We start from the raw sequence: 23,413 nt of genomic DNA on the forward strand, positions 1-23,413 counted from the left end.
AAAAAAGAAGCGTAATCGACGCATCGACACACTGCGAATCGATATACAAACATATCGATAAACAAAATGCGTGTCTATTGTGTATGTTTAATGTTTGTGAAAGATACTACGATGCCAATTGAATAAAATAGATATATAGTATATATATAAATATATATAACAATTGTTGTTGTTGTTGCGATGTTGATGTGTCTTCGTGAAAACAGACAGATAAAGGCAGAGGAAGCAATATATAGGATAAGATACACACGCATACGCATATATAGTATACATATATGTATATGTATATGTATATGTATCACATATGCGTGTGTATATGTATAGAGATAAAAGGAGAGCAATTGAAATTCACCTCGTATCTCATGCGGTTATTACAGTTAACATGAGTGTGGTAATCGTTACGATGTGAGCCTGTCACTCGCTACGCGCCGCGCCGTCATTCCTTACTCGCTATTCGCTACTCGTTGCTCGTTGCTCGTTACTCGTTACTGGACCCGTCAACACAGTATTCGTCTGTTTTGAAGAAACATTACTGGGTGTTGTGGGCATAGAAGTTACCTGCAGATATTCTTTCCGCATCTCAACACACACATCTTTTTTTGTTTGGGCCTCGCTTCGGTTGCCATCACGACGATTCCTGCAATGTTTGGAGAGAAGAGCATGAGTACACAAGATGGCGGCATTGCAACACACATGTATGTTTATCGATAACAATCGCCCAAAGTGTAAGCTAACCCAACCCCAGCTGTGGGAGATATCAACTCAAGTGAACTGTTTTTGGTTTATTGTTGTATTTCATTTTCTTTTCTTTTCTTTTTTTTTAGGGATAGTATTTTTGAGAGTAGTATGTATGAGAATAAAGATACGAGTAAGATTGTTACGAGATCAGCTCGAATGTCGTAAGTAGAGTTACGTTTACTTTTACATAGAGTTATCCAAAACATTTCGTGAGTACAAAAACCAAATTGAATTGATCCCCCGAAAACAAGAAATAAAAACAAAGTAAGAAGCAGAGCATGGGCTAGGCAAAAAACTCAAACTAAATGCTTATCATTGTCGATTTACCATCGCTGTAATTACCTGTAAAGGCGTTGAAGATGTTGCGATGTTACCACATATTACACATTAATAAGTACTACAGAGCAGGGGAGTTTTTAAGTTTTGGGACTGGGAGTTATTAGTGGGTTGATTCGAAAAATAAAACAAATGAAATAAGTATAGATTATCGTGTTATCGATTGTCTGCATTACTTGCTGATCACTCCTAATTAAAAAAAAAGCATAAATGAACAAAATTGATTTTCTTTCGTTTTGATTTCAAATTGCAATTACCTCGTCTCATCTTCATCATTCTTCATCAGCTTTTGTCGCTTTGTCGATAACCGAATTTATCGATCACTGCTTCAGTTCGCATTGGGTATTTTTGCAGTAATTCATTTGGTATTAATTATGTATGTATGTACATGGGAAAGTACAACAGCAATAAACATGAAGCCAAATTCGGCATAGCCGAAGCGTGTATGCGCTTTCCAAGCAATTTCGAAATTCAAATGAAAAACAAACTATTTACTTTATGCTTGCAGAACTTTTGGAGAGCGCATAAATATTAGTTTGTAAGAAAATGTACCTGAGTCGCGAGAGCCGGTTTTAATCTGGTAGGATTTCTTTTCTTTTTTTTTTGAGGAAAGAGAAGGCCTACTACATAGACTACAAGAGAGATTCACACAGAGATACGAGAGTATAGTAGATATAGAGCGAGATTTGAGTTAGAAAGTGAAAGTATAACGGTGAGAACGACTTCGTAACCTCTGGGAGAGGAAACGGGAAATTAAGCTGGAGTGGATTTGGAGTTGAAAGGGGGTTAAGGTTAGGGTGGAGGACTAAGGAGCCCTGATCCAATGGACGCGAATCCCTGATGTCAAAATCATTTCAAAATAAAATTAAAAAAAAAACCCTGCCCGTTGCGCGGTTTAAAAACAATGGAGAAAAAACACCACAAAGCACATGCCATTCCCATGCATAAAGGCGATCGATCTGTGTATGTGTGTTCATTGTTTTTGTTTTTGTTTTTTTCATTAAGCTAGATCATAATAATGATATGTTTGGTGTATGCTAGATGTGGTATAAATACTTAACAAATTCTGGTAGCTTGTTTCAATAATTATTGTTGTTGTTGTTGTTGAGGTTAGTTTTGATTTGAGTCGAGAGTTGAGTTGAGTAGAGTTTTAAATACCTGGTAACAATCAATTGAATTGCTTATCTCCAATAACAAGTACAAGTACGAGTACAACAAGGACACACACCTTTGCGTTTCCCATCGTTCAGTGAGTATTATTTATCTGTTTATGTGGTTGTTTGTGTGTGTGTGTGATTCATTTATACAAAGGTGTTTGTGTAGGTGTAGTTTTCGGTGGTAGAGAGAGAGAGAGGGAGGAGGGCAGACGAGGTTGCGAGTTGATCACCATTAACCATCAGTCGAATGTTCACATAATTCAACTAACCTGATTCCATAACGTTTATGTTTACGCACTTTTCTCCTCATTTCAATACGGCAACCGTTCCTAACCCTGGGTATATGGTAACGGTAATCGTAACCGTAACCGTAACGGTAACGGGTACGAGTTTCGGTCTGGGTCCCTGTTTCGTCTCCGGTTCGGTTTGTTTCGTTTCGTTTCAGTTGCTGTCTTGTCAAGTTAAGGGTTTTGTGCAATCCATGAGACTTTAGGGAACCTGTTCCGCATTATATTATTTAAATCTCATTTCTTTCTCAGATATTTAATGCATTGATTTATCCATAGTCATAACATATTCGAATGGACAGAAAATAGTCGTAGACGAATTCTTGTTTAAGAGATTCATAATAGAATTTATAGTTAAGTTAAATAGATAAATTCCTGCGCAATCGATTTTTCTTTTAAAAAGGAATACAACGGAATTGGAATACTCTTAGATTAGTGACGGCTTGGCTTTAATTTAAACCGGAACAGGCTCCGCATAGATCTCGTGCAACTCTCTATTCTACAAGTACAAATGTAGCTCGGTGTATGTGTGTGTGTGTGTGAGGTGCAACTGTGTGTGTGCGTCTATATGATGTGGTTTTTAAGAGGGGGGGAGGAGGAAAGTTTGTGTTTCAGTTTCAGTTTTGTATCTCTTTCATTGTGGGGGTTTTCTTTAGATTTTTAATTTAGCAAGCGTTAGAAAGCCTTTTTTGTGCCTGTCTGAAATATATATACACATGTATATATATATTTAAATATTGAGATTGTCATATTGGACTACGAGTACGTGTGTACGGCGTGTTCGAAAGTAGAGTGAGAGTAAGAGTAGAGAGTAGGTAGGTAAGATTTGCTTTTTATATAGTAGTAGTGGGGGAGAAGGAGGAGGAGATGGGTTTTATGGTACCGAGATTATATTGTGTTCAACTCACCTCCAATCGCATATTTGATTTATTGGTAAGCTCACATGTGTGTGTCCACATGTGCCTTCTACATTTTTAAGCCTGTCTGAATTTGTTTTTTTTTTTTTATAGTATTATTGAAATGTGTTATATTATTATTGTTTTGGAGTACCTCGATGCTGCATGGAGACAGAGACAGAGACAGGGGCAGCGCGTGACGTTTTGGAAGTTTACCCGATAGCGAGCGAGAAAGACAGATAGCGAGGGAGCGAGCGAGAGCGCGTGATGTTCTGTTGTGCTCCTCGTTGCGTTGTCGTTGTAATTGTTGTAGTTCTTAGTAGTGCAGTTGTTGTAGTTGTGTTTATCATTTTCTTTAATTCATTTGATCATTTTTCAACTTTCATTCTCTTTCATTGTTCCACTCTTTGTCTTGTAGATCTCTTTACTTTATTCTTTAATTAGTATTTTGTTTTTCTCCTTTCGTTTTCTTCTTCGTTATATCCATTTTGTTTTGTTTTGTGTTTTTGTTTTTTTGGTATCCTCGTCCTCTAGTAACGACTGCGACTGCGGCTGCGACAATGTCGCTCCCGACTATCGTGACGATAATGATTATGCCGACTGCGACTGCTGCTGCCGCTGCTGTGGCTCCCGCTACGCGAATACGAATGCCCATGGTGCGACTTGTGGTGATCTGCAAGAGAGAATGAGGAAATACATCAGAATTTGAATCTCCAGTTAGCATCTCCACCTCCAAAGCTGTGCCGTGTGCAAAACTTACGATGCCTGCGATCCGAAGACTGTCGACTGTTATTGGGCGCATAGTCACGGCTGCGTTCCCGATGTTCACGTTGATCGCTGATCACCGAATAGAAAGAGAGAGCGAGATTAGTGTTTTGTTTCTATTTTTTTTTTAGATATGAAATGAAGCAACATATTTCATCTAATCTTTGCATAGCTTCTACTTTTCCTAACCCCTTTACTAACTTTGCTTTATAATTGATCTATCATCTAACCTTATCTTACAACACAGAAAAAATTAAATAGATATTTAAATTGAAATACATATTTAAAAATCCCTATAAAAATATCTTGACTTTTTCTACAGTAGTTCAAATTTCTCAATTATAAATTTCGAAATACAAATACGAACCTTACTTTAAATTTCATTTCACGATCATTGACTATGACTTTCTAATTCTGCTTTAATCTTGATGCTTCTTCCATGTTATTCTCTATAACACATTCATCTACAACTTAAGTATTCTAGCTCACCGTCTATTGTCGTAGTTATTGTGAAAGCGTTGAACGCGATCATCGCGACGCCTTCGCTCGTCCTCCTCGCGTTCCTTTTGCCGCCGCTCGTTGATTTCGGCCACAGCATTGCGCAACTTGGAGTAACCCAAATGCTGTTTCCCCATCAGATGATCCTCGATGCGTTGCTGCGCATCGCCGACAATGAGAAATGCGCCGCAGATTTCACAGACTTTCATCTGTTTCTCGGGCACCTCGTGAGACCAATTCGCTGGCGTTTTGCCCGCGTCTGCTTTAGCATCTGACTTGTCAGCATCGGAGGACGTGGCCGCATCTGTGGATGCTGCAGAATCTGGAGCTGCTGCCGTTGCCGTCGTCGTCTCTTTACTGGACTCCTCCGACGATTTTGGCGTGCCAATGCTCTCGCTGATGAGCGTTTCGTTGTGACTGTTTGAAGCTGGAGTGGCTGCTGTTGTTGTTGTTGATGTAATTGATGCTGGAGTGGTGTTGTTGCTGGCCAAAGCCTCGTCCCCGCTTGGCGTTTCCGTGCCTGGGGCGGACGTGATTGCAACTGGCGGCTGTTGGGGACGCAATTTATGCAATTGCTTCACACTCGCATCATACTGTTGCTGCAACGTTTCCTTCTCCTCCTTCAGCTCCTCACAGATGGTCATCAGATCCTGGGCCTGATCCACATCGCCACGTATGCCCGCCTCCTCGGCCTCTGCCAACAATTTGTGAATTCGTGCATTCAAATTGCTTAGCTGCTCTTCGAATTTAGCTGCTTGTTGTGCCGGCGGTGGCGGATGATCGCGTTGCATCAGTTGCAAACGCTGTTTACCCTTCTGGATCTTGCGATCCACATCGTGCAGCATCACATTGCAGAAGCGTAGAAACTCATCCTCGGTGTGGCGTTTGCGTTGCGAGGGTCGCGCCTCCTCATACAGATGTTTCGCCTCCTCGTCATGGATGCGCACACAGGGTCCCAGATCGGCGCGCGTGTTGATAAACAGATCGTGCGGACAGAATTTCACATTGTAGAATTGACAGAACTGCAACCAAACAATTTAATTAGCTAATGGCAAAGAATTATATGGAATCAAACGTTTGCTTTTGAGTACAACAACTGACAGCGCTCACAGTATTTTTCTTTTTATTTTGATCACCGGCTAAATAGAATGAAATGTCGCAGCCATGCCAAGAATTTCGATTATATCACAAACGAAAGGAGAGCGCTATTGTTCGCGGAATGATTCATGCGCTTCATTACACTTACCTCTGGATCTTCCCAGTTGACCGCCTGCCCGGCCTCTGAAGGATGCAAATTTCGATTGCGCCCCATTAGCTCATCGAGCATTTGTCTGGCAGCGTCCACCATTTTGTACCTGTGTGTGTGTGTGTGAGTGTTGTTGTTGGGGCCTATACTCTCGTTGTAATTTGAAAAAACCAAAAACAGCTCGTTGACAACTGTTGGTAGCTGCTTAGCAAAACGTTACACAGCTCTTATTGTTGCTTGTTTGTTATCACACAATTTGCAAAACGTGGTCCATTAAATTGTTTTGGTTTTTTTTTGCGCGTGTGTATTTCAGATTACACCGCAGAATTGTTGCAATCAATAATAGAGGTGGAGAAACATCGATGGCGCCATATATCGATGCATCGGTATTTTTATAAAATCGATTATTTTTGCCGATGCCTTGGGAAGCCATAAAATATATCATTAATTAACTTAAATAATGATAACCAATTACTATTGTTTTTTTTAATAATATATGCTTTCAGAGGAATTTAAATTTGTTCTTTAGAAAAAACATAAATAAAATCAAAACCCTGTTAAAACCCTGCAGCTTAACAGTTTTAGTATTTTGTGACGGTGTGTTAACAGTGCTGTTCAGTAGTTAACAGAACATGGCGCGCAAATATCAATTTAATGTTAAGCGCGCTAGAATGTGAATTTCGTCACTCAAATCGTCAGAGCAAATAAGTGGGATTAGCCAATAATAAAAACAAATAAATAATAAATTAAAGTGCATACAGTATGCTGATATGGATGTTTAACTGATATGCGTAGAAAGTGTAATTTTTAATAGTATTTTATATAGTCAAACAGTATATTTTTAAAAACGATCTACACAAGATCTGTGGTCACTTTGTTCTTGCAAAAAGGCGCGAAAATTGGCAATACACGCAGCTGCCCAACACACAAACGCATCAGCATCAGTTTACATTTTTTTGCACTTACTTATTTATTGCATTCTGTGTAAAACAAACAAACGAACGAAATGGATGTTGCGGATGCACAAATTGGTCAGCTGCGCGTTAAAGACGAGGTGGGCATCAGGACACAAAAACTGTTCCAAGACTTCCTCGAGGAATTCAAAGAGGATGGCGAAATCAAATATACGCGTCCCGCTGCCAACTTGGAATCGCCTGATCGCTGTACGCTCGAGGTGAGCTTCGAGGATGTGGAGAAATACGATCAAAATCTGGCCACCGCCATCATTGAGGAATACTATCATGTGTATCCATTTTTGTGCCAATCCGTTTCGAACTATGTGAAAGATCGCATTGGCCTCAAGACCAATAAGGATTGCTATGTGGCCTTCACCGAGGTGCCGACACGCCACAAAGTGCGCGATCTAACCACCTCGAAGATTGGCACCCTCATCCGCATCTCCGGCCAAGTGGTGCGCACACATCCCGTGCATCCGGAGCTGGTGTCGGGCACATTCATGTGTCTCGATTGCCAGACCGAAATACGCAATGTGGAGCAGCAGTTTAAGTTCACCAATCCGACCATTTGTCGCAATCCCGTCTGCTCGAATCGCAGACGCTTCATGCTCGACGTGGAGAAGTCGCTGTTCCTTGACTTTCAGAAGATACGCATACAGGAGACGCAAGCGGAGCTGCCACGAGGTTGCATACCGCGTGCCGTCGAGATCATCTTGCGCTCGGAGCTGGTCGAGACGGTGCAGGCAGGAGATCGCTATGATTTCACCGGTACGCTCATTGTGGTGCCCGATGTCAGTGTGCTGGCGACGCCCGGCACCAAGGCGGACATGGGATCACGGCACAAGCCCGGCGAAGGTGCCGAGGGTGTCACCGGTCTGAAGGCGTTGGGTGTGCGTGAGCTCAACTATCGCATGGCATTCCTCGCGTGCAGTGTGCAGGCGACAACGGCACGCTTTGGCGGCACCGATTTGCCCATGTCCGAGGTGACGGCGGAGGATATGAAGAAGCAGATGACCGATGCCGAATGGCAAAAGATCTATGAAATGTCCAAGGATCGGAATTTGTATCAGCATTTGATTACCTCACTCTTCCCATCCATCTATGGCAACGATGAGGTGAAACGTGGCATTCTGCTGCAGTTGTTTGGTGGCGTTGCCAAGACCACCACCGAGAAGACATCGTTGCGTGGCGATGTCAACGTGTGCATTGTCGGTGATCCCAGCACGGCCAAGTCGCAGTTCCTCAAACAGGTCTCGGACTTTTCGCCCCGTGCCATCTACACATCGGGCAAAGCATCCTCGGCAGCGGGTCTAACGGCGGCTGTGGTGCGCGACGAGGAGAGCTTCGACTTTGTGATCGAGGCGGGCGCCTTGATGTTGGCCGACAACGGGATCTGTTGCATCGACGAGTTCGACAAGATGGATCAACGCGATCAGGTTGCCATCCACGAGGCCATGGAACAGCAGACCATTTCGATAGCTCGCGCCGGTGTTCGTGCCACTTTGAATGCACGTACCTCCATTCTGGCGGCCGCCAATCCCATCAATGGACGCTACGATCGCTCCAAGAGTTTGCAGCAAAATATTCAACTGTCGGCGCCGATTATGTCGCGTTTCGATTTGTTCTTCATACTGGTGGACGAATGCAACGAGGTGGTGGACTATGCCATTGCCCGCAAGATTGTCGATTTGCACTCGAACATCGAGGAGTCGGTGGAGCGTGCCTATACCCGGGAGGAGGTGCTGCGCTATGTGACCTTCGCGCGACAATTCAAACCGATCATCGGCAGCGAAGCGGGCAAAATGCTCGTGGAGAACTACGGACATTTGCGACAACGTGACACGGGCTCGGCGGGACGCAGCACCTGGCGCATTACGGTGCGTCAGCTGGAGTCCATGATACGCCTGAGCGAGGCGATGGCCAAGTTGGAGTGCTCCAACCGTGTCCTGGAGCGTCATGTGAAGGAAGCCTTCCGCTTGCTGAACAAATCGATCATACGCGTCGAGCAGCCGGACATCCATTTGGATGACGATGAACAGCACATGCTGGGGGAGACAGATGATGGCATTGAGCATGACATTGATATGGAGAACAATGGTTCGGCGGCCAACATTAACGCCGACGACTTGGACAGCTCGGCAAGCGGAGTGCAGAAAAAGAAATTCACACTCTCATTTGAGGACTATAAGAATCTGTCCACGATGCTGGTGCTGCACATGCGTGGCGAGGAGGCGCGCTGTGAGGTCGAGGGCAGCGATACGGGCATGAAGCGCAGCGATGTTGTCACCTGGTATCTGGAGCAGGTCGCCGAACAAATTGAGAGCGAGGATGAGCTTATTTCACGCAAGAACCTTATCGAGAAGTTAATCGATCGTTTGATCTATCACGATCAGGTCATAATACCGCTAAAGACATCGAATTTAAAGCCACCGGGCAAGGGAACACATGCCGGCCACGATGATGAGCTGGAGAACGATCCGCTGCTCGTCGTGCATCCCAACTACATTGTGGAATGAGCGTCATTCTCATCATCATCATCGTCGAACCACAATCATCTCATATCTCATTTTTTTTTTGCTTTCATTCAACTTATTACTCTCCCTAAGTTAAGTTTAGTTGTAACACGTTTTAGGCTAAACATTGTGTAAGTTTAAGTATTCATTTTGTATGCTGTTTTCAAAATTTTTTGTAATAAATACAACATTTGCTGCTTCTAATCCTTTCAGATAGACTTTTTTCCTTTAATTGGTACGTTGTTGATAAATTGCCTAATTGGTTAACAAATGTGAAGGCGCGCATCAAAACATGAAATGACAAATCGTTAGCAAAGCCTCATCCTCATTCCATGCCCATACTCCCATCCCTCCAGTCCTGCCGTTTAACGCTCAAAAGTGTAGTGTTTGACGCCATCGGCGGGATATTGCTTAGCGGCAACGGGGCGATACATTTTCTTGTCCTCCAGCCAGTAATAGAGCGCCAGGCAGCCGGACATCACGCCCAGGAAGGTGAGGAAGTAGTAGGAATTGCTATAGCGTGGCTGTTCCGCCTGTGAGTAACGATCCTCACTATACAGATCATGATCAACGGACACCTACAAATAAAATCATTTAATTGGGAGATTGGCAAATTGGAAAGTGTAAATGCGATACTCACGGGCTCATTGAAATTACGCTTGTGTTCGGGGTAATCGTAGGGATAGTAGGAATCCTTGTTCTCGACACCAAGACCGCCGCCCACCTTGGGATAGTCACCATAGCCCAAGCCATTGTCCGCATATGGTTTGTACTCCTCGGGCAGCAGATAGTATTTCTTGGCAGCCGCATCGCGCTCCTTTTGCGTCTTGGGATATGGGGCCGGAGTGTAATCCTTATTCCAGCCGGCAACTGTTTGTGTGGAATGCAATTTGCAATTTATTTCAAAAGTTACGTAAACAACACACAAACAACAGCTACTTACGATTGCGCGCAATGTGGAGCGACAGTCGTGGATTGGTGGCGCTCAGTTGCTTGGCCAAGCACAGAGATTTCATTAACGCTGACATTCTGCTGGCGATGGCTTTGTTGACTTTTCAATTTCCCGAAATTTTTGTACGCGCACTAAACGATTCGCTTGCCTCAAACAGGGAATTCGGCAGACAGCTTGCAAAACAGCTGTTACCTAGTGATGGGCGATAAACGATAAGCAAATAAATGTCGATATAGCTGTTGTGTTGTAGGTATTTTAATATTAGGCCTACTTGCTATTTAAACGAATTTACATTTGTGAATTTTTTTGTTTTAAATGAAACAAATTGTGAATATTTTATTTCTATATATTTGTGCAAACTCAACTAAATAATGCACGATGAGTGTCTATTCGATATGCGCGCTTGAATTGTTGTGCAATCGCCTATCGAGCTTTTTTTGGTTTTGTTGTGTTGCCTCTGCCTGGTCCGCTAGTTCTGTGGGGCGAGTGAAATATACGCGGCTTTATTTCCTTTGGCAAATTTGATATAGTTAACTACTATTTGAAATAATAACAAAATAAAGATGGTGTTACCTCTATTGCAACGCTCCACGCTACGCGGCGTGCAACAGCTGACCAAGCCATGGGCGAGCGCTACCTGCAGTCTTCGCTTGGTAAGGAACTTTATATCGTGGGATATTTGTGTGTGACGCTTATGTAATTGTTTTGCATTTCTCTTTTGGCCTGCACTTTTTACTGATGGCAGTGAAATAAAACAGCACATCGCCGTTAGACAGGCTTCCTGAATATATATTAAAAGTTGCAGATATAGATAGAGTTACATATAGAATTCAGTGCGGCCGGCATTTCGTAATCATGGTGTCACCTGAGAAAAAATCATTTTACTTTGAGAATTGGAGACTCGGCTAATAGGAGTCGCATCAACAAGTCTTTCCAGCTGCACAAACATTGGAAAGCTTTGCATTCCAGTCAGAACGATTGGCGAGTCCCATAAGCAAATGCAGTGGCAAGCAGTGCAACTCCCATTTATCTGCAAGCAGTGCTTCTCTAGCAGTAATTATTTAAGCACTTTACTGGCTAATATGTCGATCAATCATGTTGCCGGCTCTAATTAATTAATACTATGTAAAATTATATCACTCCGATATAGAAGTTAAGCGTTGTGTTATGAAACTACCCGCTGATACGAATGTGCCAAGCCCATCACATTCAATTTGGTCAAATAAGAATTCTTCGAATGAGAATTTAGTTAGATTTTTTGTATGACACTTGAAGACTTATTTGTGTTAGTTGCTAATTGTTTATTATATTTATTTCGTGCGTTTTGGTAAACGGTTTCTTTGTTCTTGATTTTTTACAACTTATTCGTAATAAAAAAAATAGAAAAAAAAAATAGATTTCTCGCACTTTCAACTAATAAATGGCAATGACCAACTGCCAATTGATGGCAATAATTAAAAATGCAATCAACCGGCACTCATTCAAGTTTTGCCATATTAAACCGGTTAAATAATATTATACGAAAAACAATGTTCTAATTGCAAAAGGATCGTCACGTATGTATGTGTGTACACTGTACACACAACCGTATGCATGTGTGTGCGTGCAAGTGCGAGACGTTTAACCTACTGTCCACAACACAACGGTTAGCATCCACTTACTACCGTTTCTGATTAATTGTTGCTGTCGCTGCTTCTGTTTCTGTCGCACTTGCTTTGCCTAATCGCGCCTCTTTAGCTTAACTGTGGCATTTATTAGTTTGCCTTTTAGCACTTGCTTGTGGATCGTGTATGTTTGTGCTTTTATACATATGTATGTATGTATGTACATACACAAGTACTTATGAATATTTATGTATGAGGTCTTGTAAAGTGGGATTCTAAAATACACACACACACACACACACGCGTTTATACATAAGTGCGCAAAATAAAACGCGCAATCACTGCTATTCACATACACGCACACACATGCAGACTTACCTACAGGCTGAGCAGAACTAAAATCGACCCCCCATTGGTCGTCTTAGGTGGTTTGTGTTTTGGCTTCAACGCACTTCGTTCACTCTACAGTAGGAGATTAAACTTGTAAATTTCGCAAAGAATTTCATAGAGATAAGTACAAATAATCAAATAAAATGTACAATTCAAATGTATTCATATAAAAGTATTATTATTGTTATCATTATTATTAAGAAATTACCAGCAATTATAAAGTGCGGGTAATTTTTGCTTTGTGTAAAGTGATAGCTACAATGGCCTTCTGCTTAAAATCTATTTTATAATATGAGATGACTTAAATAGGTATTTACATATATACAAATGTGTGCACTTATTCTAGTTATGTATGTACAGTAAGGATAAACTTACATATATGCTTTTGTAAAGGCTTATGGATTTAAGGAATTGGATAGTTGTGGTTATATTCATAGGATCTAATATTTCTTCTAAAGTTTTTTTGGAGGAATTTATGTCTGTGTTCAATGTAGGTAGGGCATTCAAGGAATATGTCAGATATGGTGAGGTTATAAAAGTATACAATCTGAATTGCATTATTTTATTGACTGTATTACTTTATGGGCTTGTAATGTGGTGTAGGTGAGCCAAGAGTCTCGCTGGCCGGCGCTGTCTGGCCGCTGGCTGCCTGGCTGGAACAGGCTTTACTTGTTGAGCTTGCTCTTTCGGGTGTCGAATCAGCGGCAGCAGTATTTTTGTATTTTATGGCCGCGACCGTCAGCAGCAGATAAGCAACCGCCTCGCCACATTCATCCAACAGCCAACGAGCAGAGCGGAGCAGTGGACTCACATCATCTCCACAGCGCTTTAATTACGACATCTCCCCACAATGGTCGCGTTTTTCAAAAACTCTCGCACTCTTGTCCAGCACATTGAATATTGAACCGATTTCATTTGCTTTGCAGGCCTCATCATCGCAAGAGTTTCGCGTGGAGAGCGATACATTCGGTGAGCTGAAGGTGCCAGCTGATAAATACTATGGTGCCCAAACAATGCGATCCCAGATCAACTTCCCCATTGGCGGACCAACGGAACGCATGCCCGTAAGTGATGAACACATCCAATCCTCTGCAGCTGTCAGTGTTTAACCATCTTGGATTGCAGAAACCCGTGGTGCAGGCCATGGGCATCCTGAAGAAGGCTGCCGCCGAGGTGAACAAGGAGTTTGGACTCGACCAAAAGGTCAGCGAGGCCATCTCCAAGGCCGCCGACGATGTCATTTCCGGCAAGCTCTACGACGATCACTTCCCGCTGGTCATCTGGCAAACTGGCTCCGGCACCCAGAGCAACATGAACGTCAACGAGGTGAGTCTCTCTCTAGCTATCATCAGAGTGGAATTTCAAGTATAATCTCATTGACAGGTCATCAGCAATCGCGCCATCGAACTGCTGGGCGGCAAGCTGGGCTCCAAGACGCCCGTGCATCCCAACGATCATGTGAACAAGTCGCAGAGCTCCAACGACACCTTCCCCACGGCCATTCACATCTCCGTTGCCCTCGAGCTGAACAACAACCTCAAGCCCGCCATCAAGATACTGCACGATGCCTTGGCTGCCAAGTCGAATGAGTTCAAGGACATCATCAAGATTGGACGCACGCACACCATGGACGCCGTGCCGCTGACACTGGGCCAGGAGTTCGGTGGTTATGCCCAGCAGTTGGCCTACGCCCTGGAACGCATCGATGCCTGCCTGCCCCGTGTCTATGAGCTTGCCTTGGGCGGCACAGCCGTCGGCACTGGCCTCAATACCCGCAAAGGCTTCGCCGAAAAGTGTGCTGCCAAGATCGCCGAGCTCACCAAGCTGCCATTTGTGACGGCGCCCAACAAGTTCGAGGCGCTGGCTGCCCGCGATGCCATGGTCGAGGTGCATGGTGTCCTTAATACCATCGCTGTTAGCTTGATGAAGATTGCCAATGATATACGCTTCTTGGGTTCGGGACCACGTTGCGGTCTCGGCGAACTCTCGCTGCCAGAGAACGAGCCGGGTAGCTCCATCATGCCGGGCAAGGTGAATCCCACACAGTGCGAGTCGCTGACAATGTTAGCCGCTCAGGTAATGGGCAACCAGGTGGCTGTGACTGTTGGCGGCGCCAATGGACACTTTGAGCTGAACGTGTTCAAGCCTCTGATTGTGTCGAATGTGCTGCGCTCCATTCGTCTGCTGTGTAAGTTGGCACTTAGTCACAATTGTGTTAAGTTTGCTTTAATCTCCGTCTCTCTTTAGCTGATGGCAGTCGCACCTTCACCGCCAACTGCGTGGATGGCATCCAGGCGAACAAGGATCGCATTGCCAAGATCATGAACGAGTCGCTGATGTTGGTCACCGCCTTGAATCCACACATTGGCTACGACAAGGCCGCAAAGATTGCCAAGACAGCGCACAAGAATGGCACCACGCTCAAAGAGGAGGCCATCAATCTGGGCTACTTGACCGAACAGCAGTTCAACGAATGGGTGCGTCCCGAGCAGATGCTGGGACCCAAGTAGGCGACGACTCACATCCTCCAAACACCAAACTCAACTTTGTCCTCTTTTCACCAACATAATAAAAAGCTTAAAACAACCAAATGAGTTAAAGGCTACTTTGTTTTGGATTCAACTGTTACTTAAGCTCTCAAAGTAGGCCAAGTTAATTCATCCAGCTTGAGGAGCTTCACATTTGTTCACTTTTCGTCAATCGTCAAAAGTTGCTCAACTAAAAAGCTAGAAAAAGAATTATTGAAAAATATTATAAAATTTTAAAAGAACGAAACTTTTACTTTTGATTCGTTTCCTTTCGAGATGTTGCGCGGTTCATTGATGTTTCTGCAGACGCAGCACAAGCTGTTCACCAACAGCTGTCGTGGCGTCACCAGCACAATGGTGTTGCATGATAAGGGCAAGGTAAGCCAGCGTTCACTCTTCTTCACTCTTAGGGAGCAACCTAAACTCGCTTCTCTTCACTCCAGAACGGGGGCAAGGGCGAGGGAAAGTTTCGCGTGGAACGCGACACATTCGGAGAGCTAAAAGTGCCGGCGGATAAGCTTTATGGCGCCCAGACTATGCGCTCGGTGATCAATTTTCCCATTGGCGACATTGCCGAACGCATGCCGGTAAAGTTTCTTGCAAATCCTTGTTCAGTAGCTCTGCTTTCTTCATAGCTAAACTTCTGCAGATGCCGGTTATCCAAGCCATGGGCATTCTGAAGAAGGCTTGCGCCGATGTGAACAAGGAATTCGGCATGGATGCCAAGCTCTCGGATGCCGTGTCCAAGGCCTGCGATGAGGTCATCACCGGCAAGTACTACAAGGAGGGACACTTTCCGCTGGTCATCTGGCAAACGGGATCCGGCACCCAGAGCAACATGAATGCCAATGAGGTGGGTGCAATCTCGAATCGGGAGCCAGCTCATCTTAATTCTCCTTACTTAGGTCATTAGCAATGCTGCCATTAAGGAAATGGGCGGCGAACTGGGCTCCAAGAAGCCGGTGCATCCCAACGATCATGTGAACAAGTCGCAGAGCTCCAACGACACCTTTCCCACGGCCATACACATTTGTGTGGGCATGGAGCTGAATGAGCGCCTCATGCCCGCCATTACACATCTGCGCGATGCCCTCGAATGCAAGTCCATCGAGTTCAAGGACATCATCAAGATCGGTCGCACCCATGTCATGGACGCCGTGCCGCTAACATTGGGCCAGGAGTTCAGCGGTTATGCCCAGCAGTTAAGCTATGCCCTGGATCGCATTGATGCCTGCTTGCCGCGTGTCTATGAGCTTGCCTTGGGCGGCACAGCCGTCGGCACTGGCCTCAATGCACCCAAGGGCTTCGATGTGAAGGTCGCTGCCCGCATTGCCGAGCTCACCAAGCTGCCATTTGTGACGGCGCCCAACAAGTTCGAGGCGCTGGCTGCCCGCGATGCCATGGTCGAGGTGCATGGTGTCCTTAATACCATCGCTGTTAGTTTGATGAAGATTGCCAATGATATACGCTTCTTGGGCTCGGGACCACGTTGCGGTCTCGGCGAACTGATGTTGCCGGAGAACGAGCCGGGTAGCTCCATTATGCCGGGCAAGGTGAATCCCACACAGTGTGAATCAATGACCATGTTGTGTGCCCAGGTTATGGGCAATCAGGTGGCTGTTAGCATTGGTGGCTCCAATGGGCATTTTGAGCTGAACGTCTTCAAGCCCTTAATTGTGTCCAATGTGTTGCGCTCCTTGCGCTTATTGGGTGAGTTTCACTTGATTCCTGTTCTATGATCCAACTTTGATTTGATTCCTTGTTTTTTGGGTGCAGCCGATGGCAGCGTCAACTTTAGCAAGAACTGTGTGGAAGGCATTCAGCCGAACTCAGAGCGCATTGCCAAGATCATGAACGAGTCGCTTATGTTGGTCACGGCCTTGAATCCACACATTGGCTACGACAAGGCCGCAAAGATTGCCAAGACTGCGCATGAGAATGGCACCACGCTCAAGGAGGAGGCCTTGAAGGAGGGCGTTACCGAGGAGCAATTCAAGGAGTGGGTTGATCCCACCAAGATGCTGGGTCCCAAGTAAATGGCACAATTAAATAGAAAATTTTTTTCTTTTCTCGTTAAAATTTAAATAAAACGCAATGTTGGCAAGCGATAAAAAGCAGCGGTTGGTAATTTGCGATTATCGATTAGGCACACAAATAATCGATCTAAGTAACACAACTTTACTGCTTAGTAGAGGCATGTCATGCAAATTTGAATTATTGATAACTCAATTATTGATAGAGATAACAAGAAAATCTCTTATATATAACAAAAAATAGTATCCGTTATGTTTTCTTTTAAATTGTTCCATATCTAGCAAAGTGTAACCATGCTTCTAAATATGGAAGTAGTATATTTGGTATATTTTTAACTGCCAATTACGGTCACGCTGGCAACAGCACACAGCTGTTTTGCCACTGTTTGTGAGTTTTCCTTTGTTTTTATTGTTAAATTGATGCAAAATCAATCTTGGTGCTAAAAATATCATTAAAAATTGCAAGTTTTTCGGCTATATTATGTTAGTAAATTTAAACGTTTCGTAAGCAGAATTTTTTTATATGTTTTATTCGACGCATGTGGCATGTGATAAACAGAGAGACGTGATTATCTAATTTTTCTACCACAAACTCGACAACCGCAACTGCGAAATAATATTATCGATGTTTAACAAATTGGTAACAGCGACAAAAACATAAATAGAATAAATAAGTGCACACACCCACGCAGCGAACGAGTGGGTGAGAGAGAGCGAGATAGACAGAGTGAGAGAGGGGCAGTGGCAGCCGGAAAATCAATCAACAAGGCGAGTTAATAATTTTGTTTTTGGGAAAAATTAATCGTACTTAAATCATAGAACAAAATCGAATTTCTCATACACGTGAAAAAAAATAGAATAAGTATCGAAAATAAACTTTTGAGGACATTCCATTCATTTCAACTTAAAACACTATATATTTATATATATAATATATCTACAACTTGACCATATATTTCGTTATGTGTGCGTTATTTGTATTATATTTATCATCTACTAAATAACTACAGTGTGACGGACGGCAACAAACAAATTTCTACGACGCAATTTACCACAGAGAATAATCGGGCAACGACCAATCGACAACAGTGCTATCGATTCGCTCATCGATATTGATAGCCGGCGGCTATCACAGCCAAAACGCATGAGAGCAAATTTGTAAACACAAGGCAAGGACAAGGACCGACAAAAAGCAGGAAACAGAGAACGAGAGGCGCGGCAGTAAAATAAAAGGTGAGCTCATAGCATTATATTAAAATGTTTAATTGTGGGGCACCAACCAAAACAAAAACCCTATACCATATGGGCCATAGGCGTCGTGCTGCCAGTTGTTGGTTTCGACTCAAGCAACACAAGCAGGCAAAGCAACTACAACTACAACAACAACAACACCACCATCAACATCAACAACAGCAGCAACTGCAACAGGGCTGTGTTGGTGCAGCGGATAAAATGTCTGTGAGACTGTTAACAGTGCGACTGGTCAAACATGGTCGCTACGTTCTACGCAGCTATTGGAATCGTGAAATACACTCCAACATTTTGGAACAAAGCCATTTAAAGACACGCAGCAGCAAGCGAGGCTTTCCCCTTTCATCTGTCAATGTTCTGCGGGTGAGTTGCAATGTTGCAATGCTATCCTGCTAACTGCATAACTATAATTTATTTACGTTTTGCTTCTTTCAGAACACAGCTGCATCGCCGCCTACAGCTAATGTGGTGCCACGGTACTGCCCATCAACGGGCAGCAGCAGCAGTCCATCGCATGGCGGCCTCTTTCGTTTTGGCCAGCATGCTCGCAAATTGTTTATTGATAACATTTTGAATCGTGTCACCACTGGCTACTCAGAGGAGCTGCGCAAGCGCGCCACACGCAAACTCTTCTATGGCGATTCAGCGCCCTTCTTTGCCCTGGTTGGCGTCAGTTTGGCCACCGGCAGCGGGGTGCTGAGCAAAGAGGATGAACTGGAGGGCGTTTGCTGGGAGATCCGTGAGGCGGCAAGTCGCTTGCAGGCTGCCTGGAATCACGACGAGATCTCCGAGACTTTGAATAGCAACTTCAACATTGATCAATTGGATGTGGGACCGCCCATTGCCAAGGGCTGTGCTGCCGTTGTCTATGCGGCGAATTTCAAAACCGAAACGGAACCCTCGCTGTCCAGTCGATCGGCGACGAGCAGCGACAGCAATATCAGCAGTCCACGTCCAGTGCCGGCGTCAGCGACAACGTTGAGCAACAGCAGCTCCAACTGGAATCACGAGATGATGTCGCCGCTGCAGAATATGTCGCGTTTTGTGCATAACTTTGGCGGTTCGGTGGACAACATTTACAACTACAGTCAGCCGACGGCGGCAGCAGCGTTTGTCGAAGGTCTGCATACGCTGCACGAGCGGCAGCGTGAGGAGCAAGAGCCAGGACAGCAGCCCCAGCAGCAGCAGCAATCGCGTCCTTCTACCACTGACTACAATTATACGCCTAGCAGCAGCAGCAGCAACGACACCGATTCAATTGAACGCTATCCACTGGCGCTTAAAATGATGTTCAACTATGATATCCAAAGCAATGCCTTGTCCATATTGCGTGCCATGTACAAGGAGACAGTGCCGGCGCGTCAGCGTCGGATGAATCCCAGTGCCGATGAGTGGGAACGCTTGCTGCAACATCAAACGCTCGCCCTGCCTCCGCATCCCAATGTCGTTTGCATGTTTGGCTTCTTTTGCGACGAGGTCAAGAACTTTACCGATGGTCATCTGTTGTATCCGATTGCGCAGCCGCAACGCATCAATCCGCAGGGCTACGGCCGGAATATGTCGTTGTATTTGCTGATGAAACGCTACGATCACAGTTTGCGTGGTCTGCTCGATGCCAGCGAGTTGAGCACACGCACCAAAATCCTTCTGTTCGCCCAAATGCTCGAGGCTGTCACGCATCTGAGTCGTCATGGCGTTGCGCATCGCGATTTAAAGTCGGACAATGTGCTCATCGAACTGCAACCGAACGAGGAGTCGCCGCTGCTGGTGCTCTCCGATTTTGGTTGCTGTCTGGCGGACAAAGTGCACGGCTTGCGATTGCCGTATGCGGCGAATGATATCGATAAAGGCGGCAATGCAGCGCTGATGGCACCCGAAATATTCAACACACAGCCGGGCCCATTTGCTGTGCTCAACTACAGCAAGGCGGATTTGTGGGCGTGCGGCGCCTTGGCCTACGAGATCTTTGGCCTGCCCAATCCCTTCTATTCGGCCAGTGGAGGCATGGCACGGGCCCAGGGCGAGCTCACCTATTCGCTGAGAAATTGCGATTATCGGCACGAGCAATTGCCGCCGCTGGGCGATGCGTGTCCGCCGCTGCTGCAGCAGCTCATCACCAACATACTTAATCCCAACCCCTCGAAGCGTGTCAGTCCGGACATTGCGGCCAATGTGCTGCAGCTGTTCCTCTGGGCGCCATCCAAGTGGCTCAAGGCTGGCGGCATGCCCAACAGCCCCGAGGTGAGTGTGTGACAATTTAATTTGCTCCTCATTGTCTAATGGCTAATTGCATTCACTTTCTTTGCAGATACTGCAGTGGCTGCTGTCGTTGACCACGAAGATCATGTGCGAAGGAAGACCTCAGAGTGGCGTCGATAGCCACAAGCAAAGCGGACGTCGCGCCTATGTCGAGTATTTGTTGATCTGCAGCTTTTTGGTTCGCGCACGCTTGCGTCGCATTCGCGGCGCCCTCAACTGGATACAGAATGTGGTGACACCATAGAAGATGGAACTGAAACTGGAAACGTGGTAGCGAAGCTGGGGTAGAGTGACAGTCAACATTATTTAGAGCAGCTGGAAGAGATGATGATGATGGTTGGAGATATTTGTTGCAAATAGAAAAATGAAAATGATACAAGCGTGTGATACCTAAAATATATAGTACATATACATATATATACAGCAAATATATACGAGAGCAATGCCTTTTATATTTTTTGCGAATAATAACGAGATAAAAACATAATTGATGATGCCCAAAAAAGTCTTTTCATTTGTAATTCTCGGTAGCGGTAAAAACTACCTTTATTGTTGTGTATATTTACTATCTAATATATTTTGCCAATAATATAAAAATGCTAAATTACTTATGGTTCGTTATTGTGCACTGCCAAAACTTCCAAGTAAACCGATTAAATCCTGCGATTCACTGAAAAACTCCTTGATGTTGTCAAAGTTTGGATGCGCCGGCGATATTTGCAGCAACGTCAGCTGACCATTCTCAAAGCCGAACATCAAATAACGATTTGTTATGAAGTCGAACCTAAAAAGCGTTCGTTCATCGGCGGAGTCGCGACTTATGGACAAATTACATCCCAGCTTGTGAATACTTTGCATTAATATTTCCAGTAGCTGTTCGTCATTGCTTGCTGTCAGCACAATGAAATATAAGAATGATTATCATTGTAATATTTAATTATATGGTAGAGTGATTTACCCAATGCAGACATTTGTTTTTGCAGTACTTGATGCTCGACTTCTGTTTGGCGCAGTTCCTCGTACATTTCGAAGAGACGCTGTGTCAACGACGCAGCTGGTGTTGGTTGTCTTCTCCATTCGTCGGCTGTGTCCTGCATACGGCAACTAATAGTGTCAATATCAGATAATGTTGTCAGCATGTTGGCGATCCTTTTGTTTAGCGATTTTGTGCATTCTTCCACCAACATGGTGAACGCGTTAAAAAAACAAAATCAAAACAATTTGCAAATTGGTCGCGCTGTACACGATGACGATTACAAAGCGGCGATAACCGTTTTACGGCTTGGGCCCAAAAATATACTGAATTTGTGCGTAAACACTGTTATCGATAGAGCACAACGTTTTTCCGATTATATGTAAAATGATCATTTTAACGGAGTAAAACGAACTTCAAATAAATAAATAAAATTTAAGCTGTGCAGTTTTGCAAATTAAGAGAAAACTATGACCAAATGCAACACAATGCAATTAATCGATAGACTGAAGCAGTTAACAATATGAATTCAAAGTAGTTAAGGGTTTTGATTAACAAATTTTGCAATAACAATTGCATTTTTCAAAATTTGTATAATGTCTTGCTATAATTAATAAAAATGACATTCATTTGACCACAGTTTTATTAAAAATGTATTTACAAAATTAAACCAAGACTGTTTTACTTTGTAAACAAACAATTTACATGCTGCTAAGCGTTTATTTGATAAACCATTAACAATAAATTAACTAAATATTTGCGTCCACTCGGCTAAGACACAGTTTGTGATCATAAAAGGAGCAAGTGGCCAGGTGCAGTCTCGATGCAGTGTCCTCTGATACATTGCTATCGATAAATGGTGCCCAATCGGCGCCATAACAAATGCTTTTGTGCTCCAGATAAGTTCCCAGCAGTTTGGGGTTTGCACTCAAATTGTCGCCGCCGGCGGCAGCCAAATCGACCACACTAAAATTGGTGTACATGCAGGCGGCCAATATCAGATCGTTGCGCTTGGGATGCGCTTTCAGACGCCAAATCCCACCATTCAAATTCAGCTCGGCAATCGTGCGTTTCATGGCGCGCGTGTCGAACACACGCAATCGCTCATCATAGCTGCCTGTGAGCAGCAGATGCTCGTGCAGTGGATGACTGAGCAAGGCCGTAACGCCAGCATCATGTGCCCGATTCGTCCAGATGCGTTGCGTTGGCTCCACGCGCAAATCGTGAGCATGCAACAGGCAATCATCGCCACCGCTGTACACAACACCACGCGTCCAGCGATCAAAGGCGCACGTCCAAGCCTCAAAGTCGTGGGCATGCCAGTGGTCTTGATGTCGTAGTTCATCCTGCGATGTGTAGTGCAGTCGATGCACATTGCCCAGCGAATCGGAGACAAGTAATTCCACGACATCCTCATCAGCCTTACGCTGCCAATCCAGCGCCAACGCCAAAGCAGGCACATCTTCAACTGTCTTGGTTCCCAGTTCGCAGCTGGCACGAGACACCAGGCGACGCTCTTGATGCAGCAATTCGTATATCTCCAGCTGACCCAATGCATTGACGGTGGCCAACAGTGGACCAGTGTCCTGTGTCCAAGCAGGCAGCCATTTCATGTCCAGTATGGCAGCAGTTTCTGTGCTCTGCAGTTTGTTGAGTTCGCCGCATTGTCGATCGAAGGCAAACAAATATATGCGTCCTTTGCGTGACCGTTGCGTTTGCGATTCGGCTTCGGCCTCGATTAGCTGATAGGTACCGCAGGCAAAGTACTCTGCATGGTGTTCATCCTGTGTACTGCACCATTCCACCGAATCCGCAGAGTATTCGGTGTCCACACTGTGCAGCGTTGTGAACTCCATGCTGACGATAAATCGAATAAACACAAATTGAAATCGATAACGGAATGATTCGAGCCGGTTAGAATGGTCACACCGTGCGCATTCCGATAACAGTGATTCGAAATGCGTAACTGCCCACTGCTTAAATATGTCATCGATATGCATTATGGTTTCTTATTGCTCATTAAATTTATTT

At 44.6% G+C, this 23,413-nt stretch overlaps 8 protein-coding genes across 9 annotated transcripts; 4 read left to right on the plus strand and 4 right to left on the minus strand.

The window, feature by feature from the left end:
* Positions 1-3,507: 3,507 nt before the first annotated feature.
* LOC133848901 (luc7-like protein 3) lies at positions 3,508-6,270 on the minus strand. Its single transcript, XM_062284635.1, has 4 exons — positions 5,924-6,270; positions 4,669-5,699; positions 4,175-4,251; positions 3,508-4,087 (listed from the first exon to the last, which is right to left on the minus strand). Exons 1-4 carry the CDS (start codon positions 6,023-6,025, stop codon positions 3,945-3,947), a joined length of 1,353 nt encoding a protein of 450 aa, XP_062140619.1. The 5' UTR covers positions 6,026-6,270; the 3' UTR covers positions 3,508-3,944.
* A 562-nt stretch (positions 6,271-6,832) lies between these two features.
* On the plus strand, positions 6,833-9,883 carry LOC133849122 (DNA replication licensing factor Mcm6). The gene has a single exon (XM_062285010.1). The coding sequence runs from the start codon at positions 6,930-6,932 to the stop codon at positions 9,393-9,395; it is 2,466 nt and encodes an 821-aa protein (XP_062140994.1). The 5' UTR covers positions 6,833-6,929; the 3' UTR covers positions 9,396-9,883.
* Positions 9,591-10,478, minus strand: LOC133849135 (NADH dehydrogenase [ubiquinone] 1 beta subcomplex subunit 8, mitochondrial). The gene is made up of 3 exons (XM_062285029.1): positions 10,336-10,478; positions 10,033-10,262; positions 9,591-9,970 (listed from the first exon to the last, which is right to left on the minus strand). The coding sequence occupies exons 1-3, from the start codon at positions 10,418-10,420 to the stop codon at positions 9,758-9,760; spliced, it is 528 nt and encodes a 175-aa protein (XP_062141013.1). The 5' UTR covers positions 10,421-10,478; the 3' UTR covers positions 9,591-9,757.
* A 319-nt stretch (positions 10,479-10,797) lies between these two features.
* On the plus strand, positions 10,798-14,929 carry LOC133849127 (fumarate hydratase, mitochondrial). Of its 2 annotated transcripts, none has more exons than XM_062285019.1 (5): positions 10,798-10,997; positions 13,265-13,402; positions 13,464-13,664; positions 13,722-14,526; positions 14,586-14,929. In XM_062285019.1, the coding sequence occupies exons 1-5, from the start codon at positions 10,908-10,910 to the stop codon at positions 14,846-14,848; spliced, it is 1,497 nt and encodes a 498-aa protein (XP_062141003.1). In that variant the 5' UTR covers positions 10,798-10,907; the 3' UTR covers positions 14,849-14,929. The 2 variants fall into 2 exon arrangements, with proteins under 2 accessions (XP_062141003.1, XP_062141004.1); XM_062285020.1 differs by lacking the exon at positions 10,798-10,997 and adding an exon at positions 13,058-13,191.
* Positions 14,930-15,008: 79 nt separating this feature from the next.
* LOC133849126 (probable fumarate hydratase, mitochondrial) lies at positions 15,009-16,980 on the plus strand. The gene is made up of 5 exons (XM_062285018.1): positions 15,009-15,244; positions 15,310-15,453; positions 15,516-15,719; positions 15,772-16,576; positions 16,643-16,980. The coding sequence occupies exons 1-5, from the start codon at positions 15,143-15,145 to the stop codon at positions 16,900-16,902; spliced, it is 1,515 nt and encodes a 504-aa protein (XP_062141002.1). The 5' UTR covers positions 15,009-15,142; the 3' UTR covers positions 16,903-16,980.
* A 929-nt stretch (positions 16,981-17,909) lies between these two features.
* Positions 17,910-20,843, plus strand: LOC133849123 (serine/threonine-protein kinase Pink1, mitochondrial). Its single transcript, XM_062285011.1, has 4 exons — positions 17,910-18,132; positions 18,213-18,513; positions 18,586-20,391; positions 20,459-20,843. Exons 2-4 carry the CDS (start codon positions 18,352-18,354, stop codon positions 20,651-20,653), a joined length of 2,163 nt encoding a protein of 720 aa, XP_062140995.1. The 5' UTR covers positions 17,910-18,132; positions 18,213-18,351; the 3' UTR covers positions 20,654-20,843.
* On the minus strand, positions 20,597-21,611 carry LOC133849136 (uncharacterized). Its single transcript, XM_062285031.1, has 2 exons — positions 21,368-21,611; positions 20,597-21,299 (listed from the first exon to the last, which is right to left on the minus strand). Exons 1-2 carry the CDS (start codon positions 21,594-21,596, stop codon positions 21,028-21,030), a joined length of 501 nt encoding a protein of 166 aa, XP_062141015.1. The 5' UTR covers positions 21,597-21,611; the 3' UTR covers positions 20,597-21,027.
* Positions 21,612-22,049: 438 nt separating this feature from the next.
* On the minus strand, positions 22,050-23,382 carry LOC133849129 (diphthine methyltransferase). Its single transcript, XM_062285022.1, has one exon. The coding sequence runs from the start codon at positions 23,380-23,382 to the stop codon at positions 22,132-22,134; it is 1,251 nt and encodes a 416-aa protein (XP_062141006.1). The 3' UTR covers positions 22,050-22,131.
* Between the last annotated feature and the right edge of the window lie 31 nt (positions 23,383-23,413).

The sequence above is a fragment of the Drosophila sulfurigaster genome, chromosome X, assembly GCF_023558435.1.
Source record: "Drosophila sulfurigaster albostrigata strain 15112-1811.04 chromosome X, ASM2355843v2, whole genome shotgun sequence".
NCBI classification, from domain to species: domain Eukaryota; kingdom Metazoa; phylum Arthropoda; class Insecta; order Diptera; family Drosophilidae; genus Drosophila; species Drosophila sulfurigaster.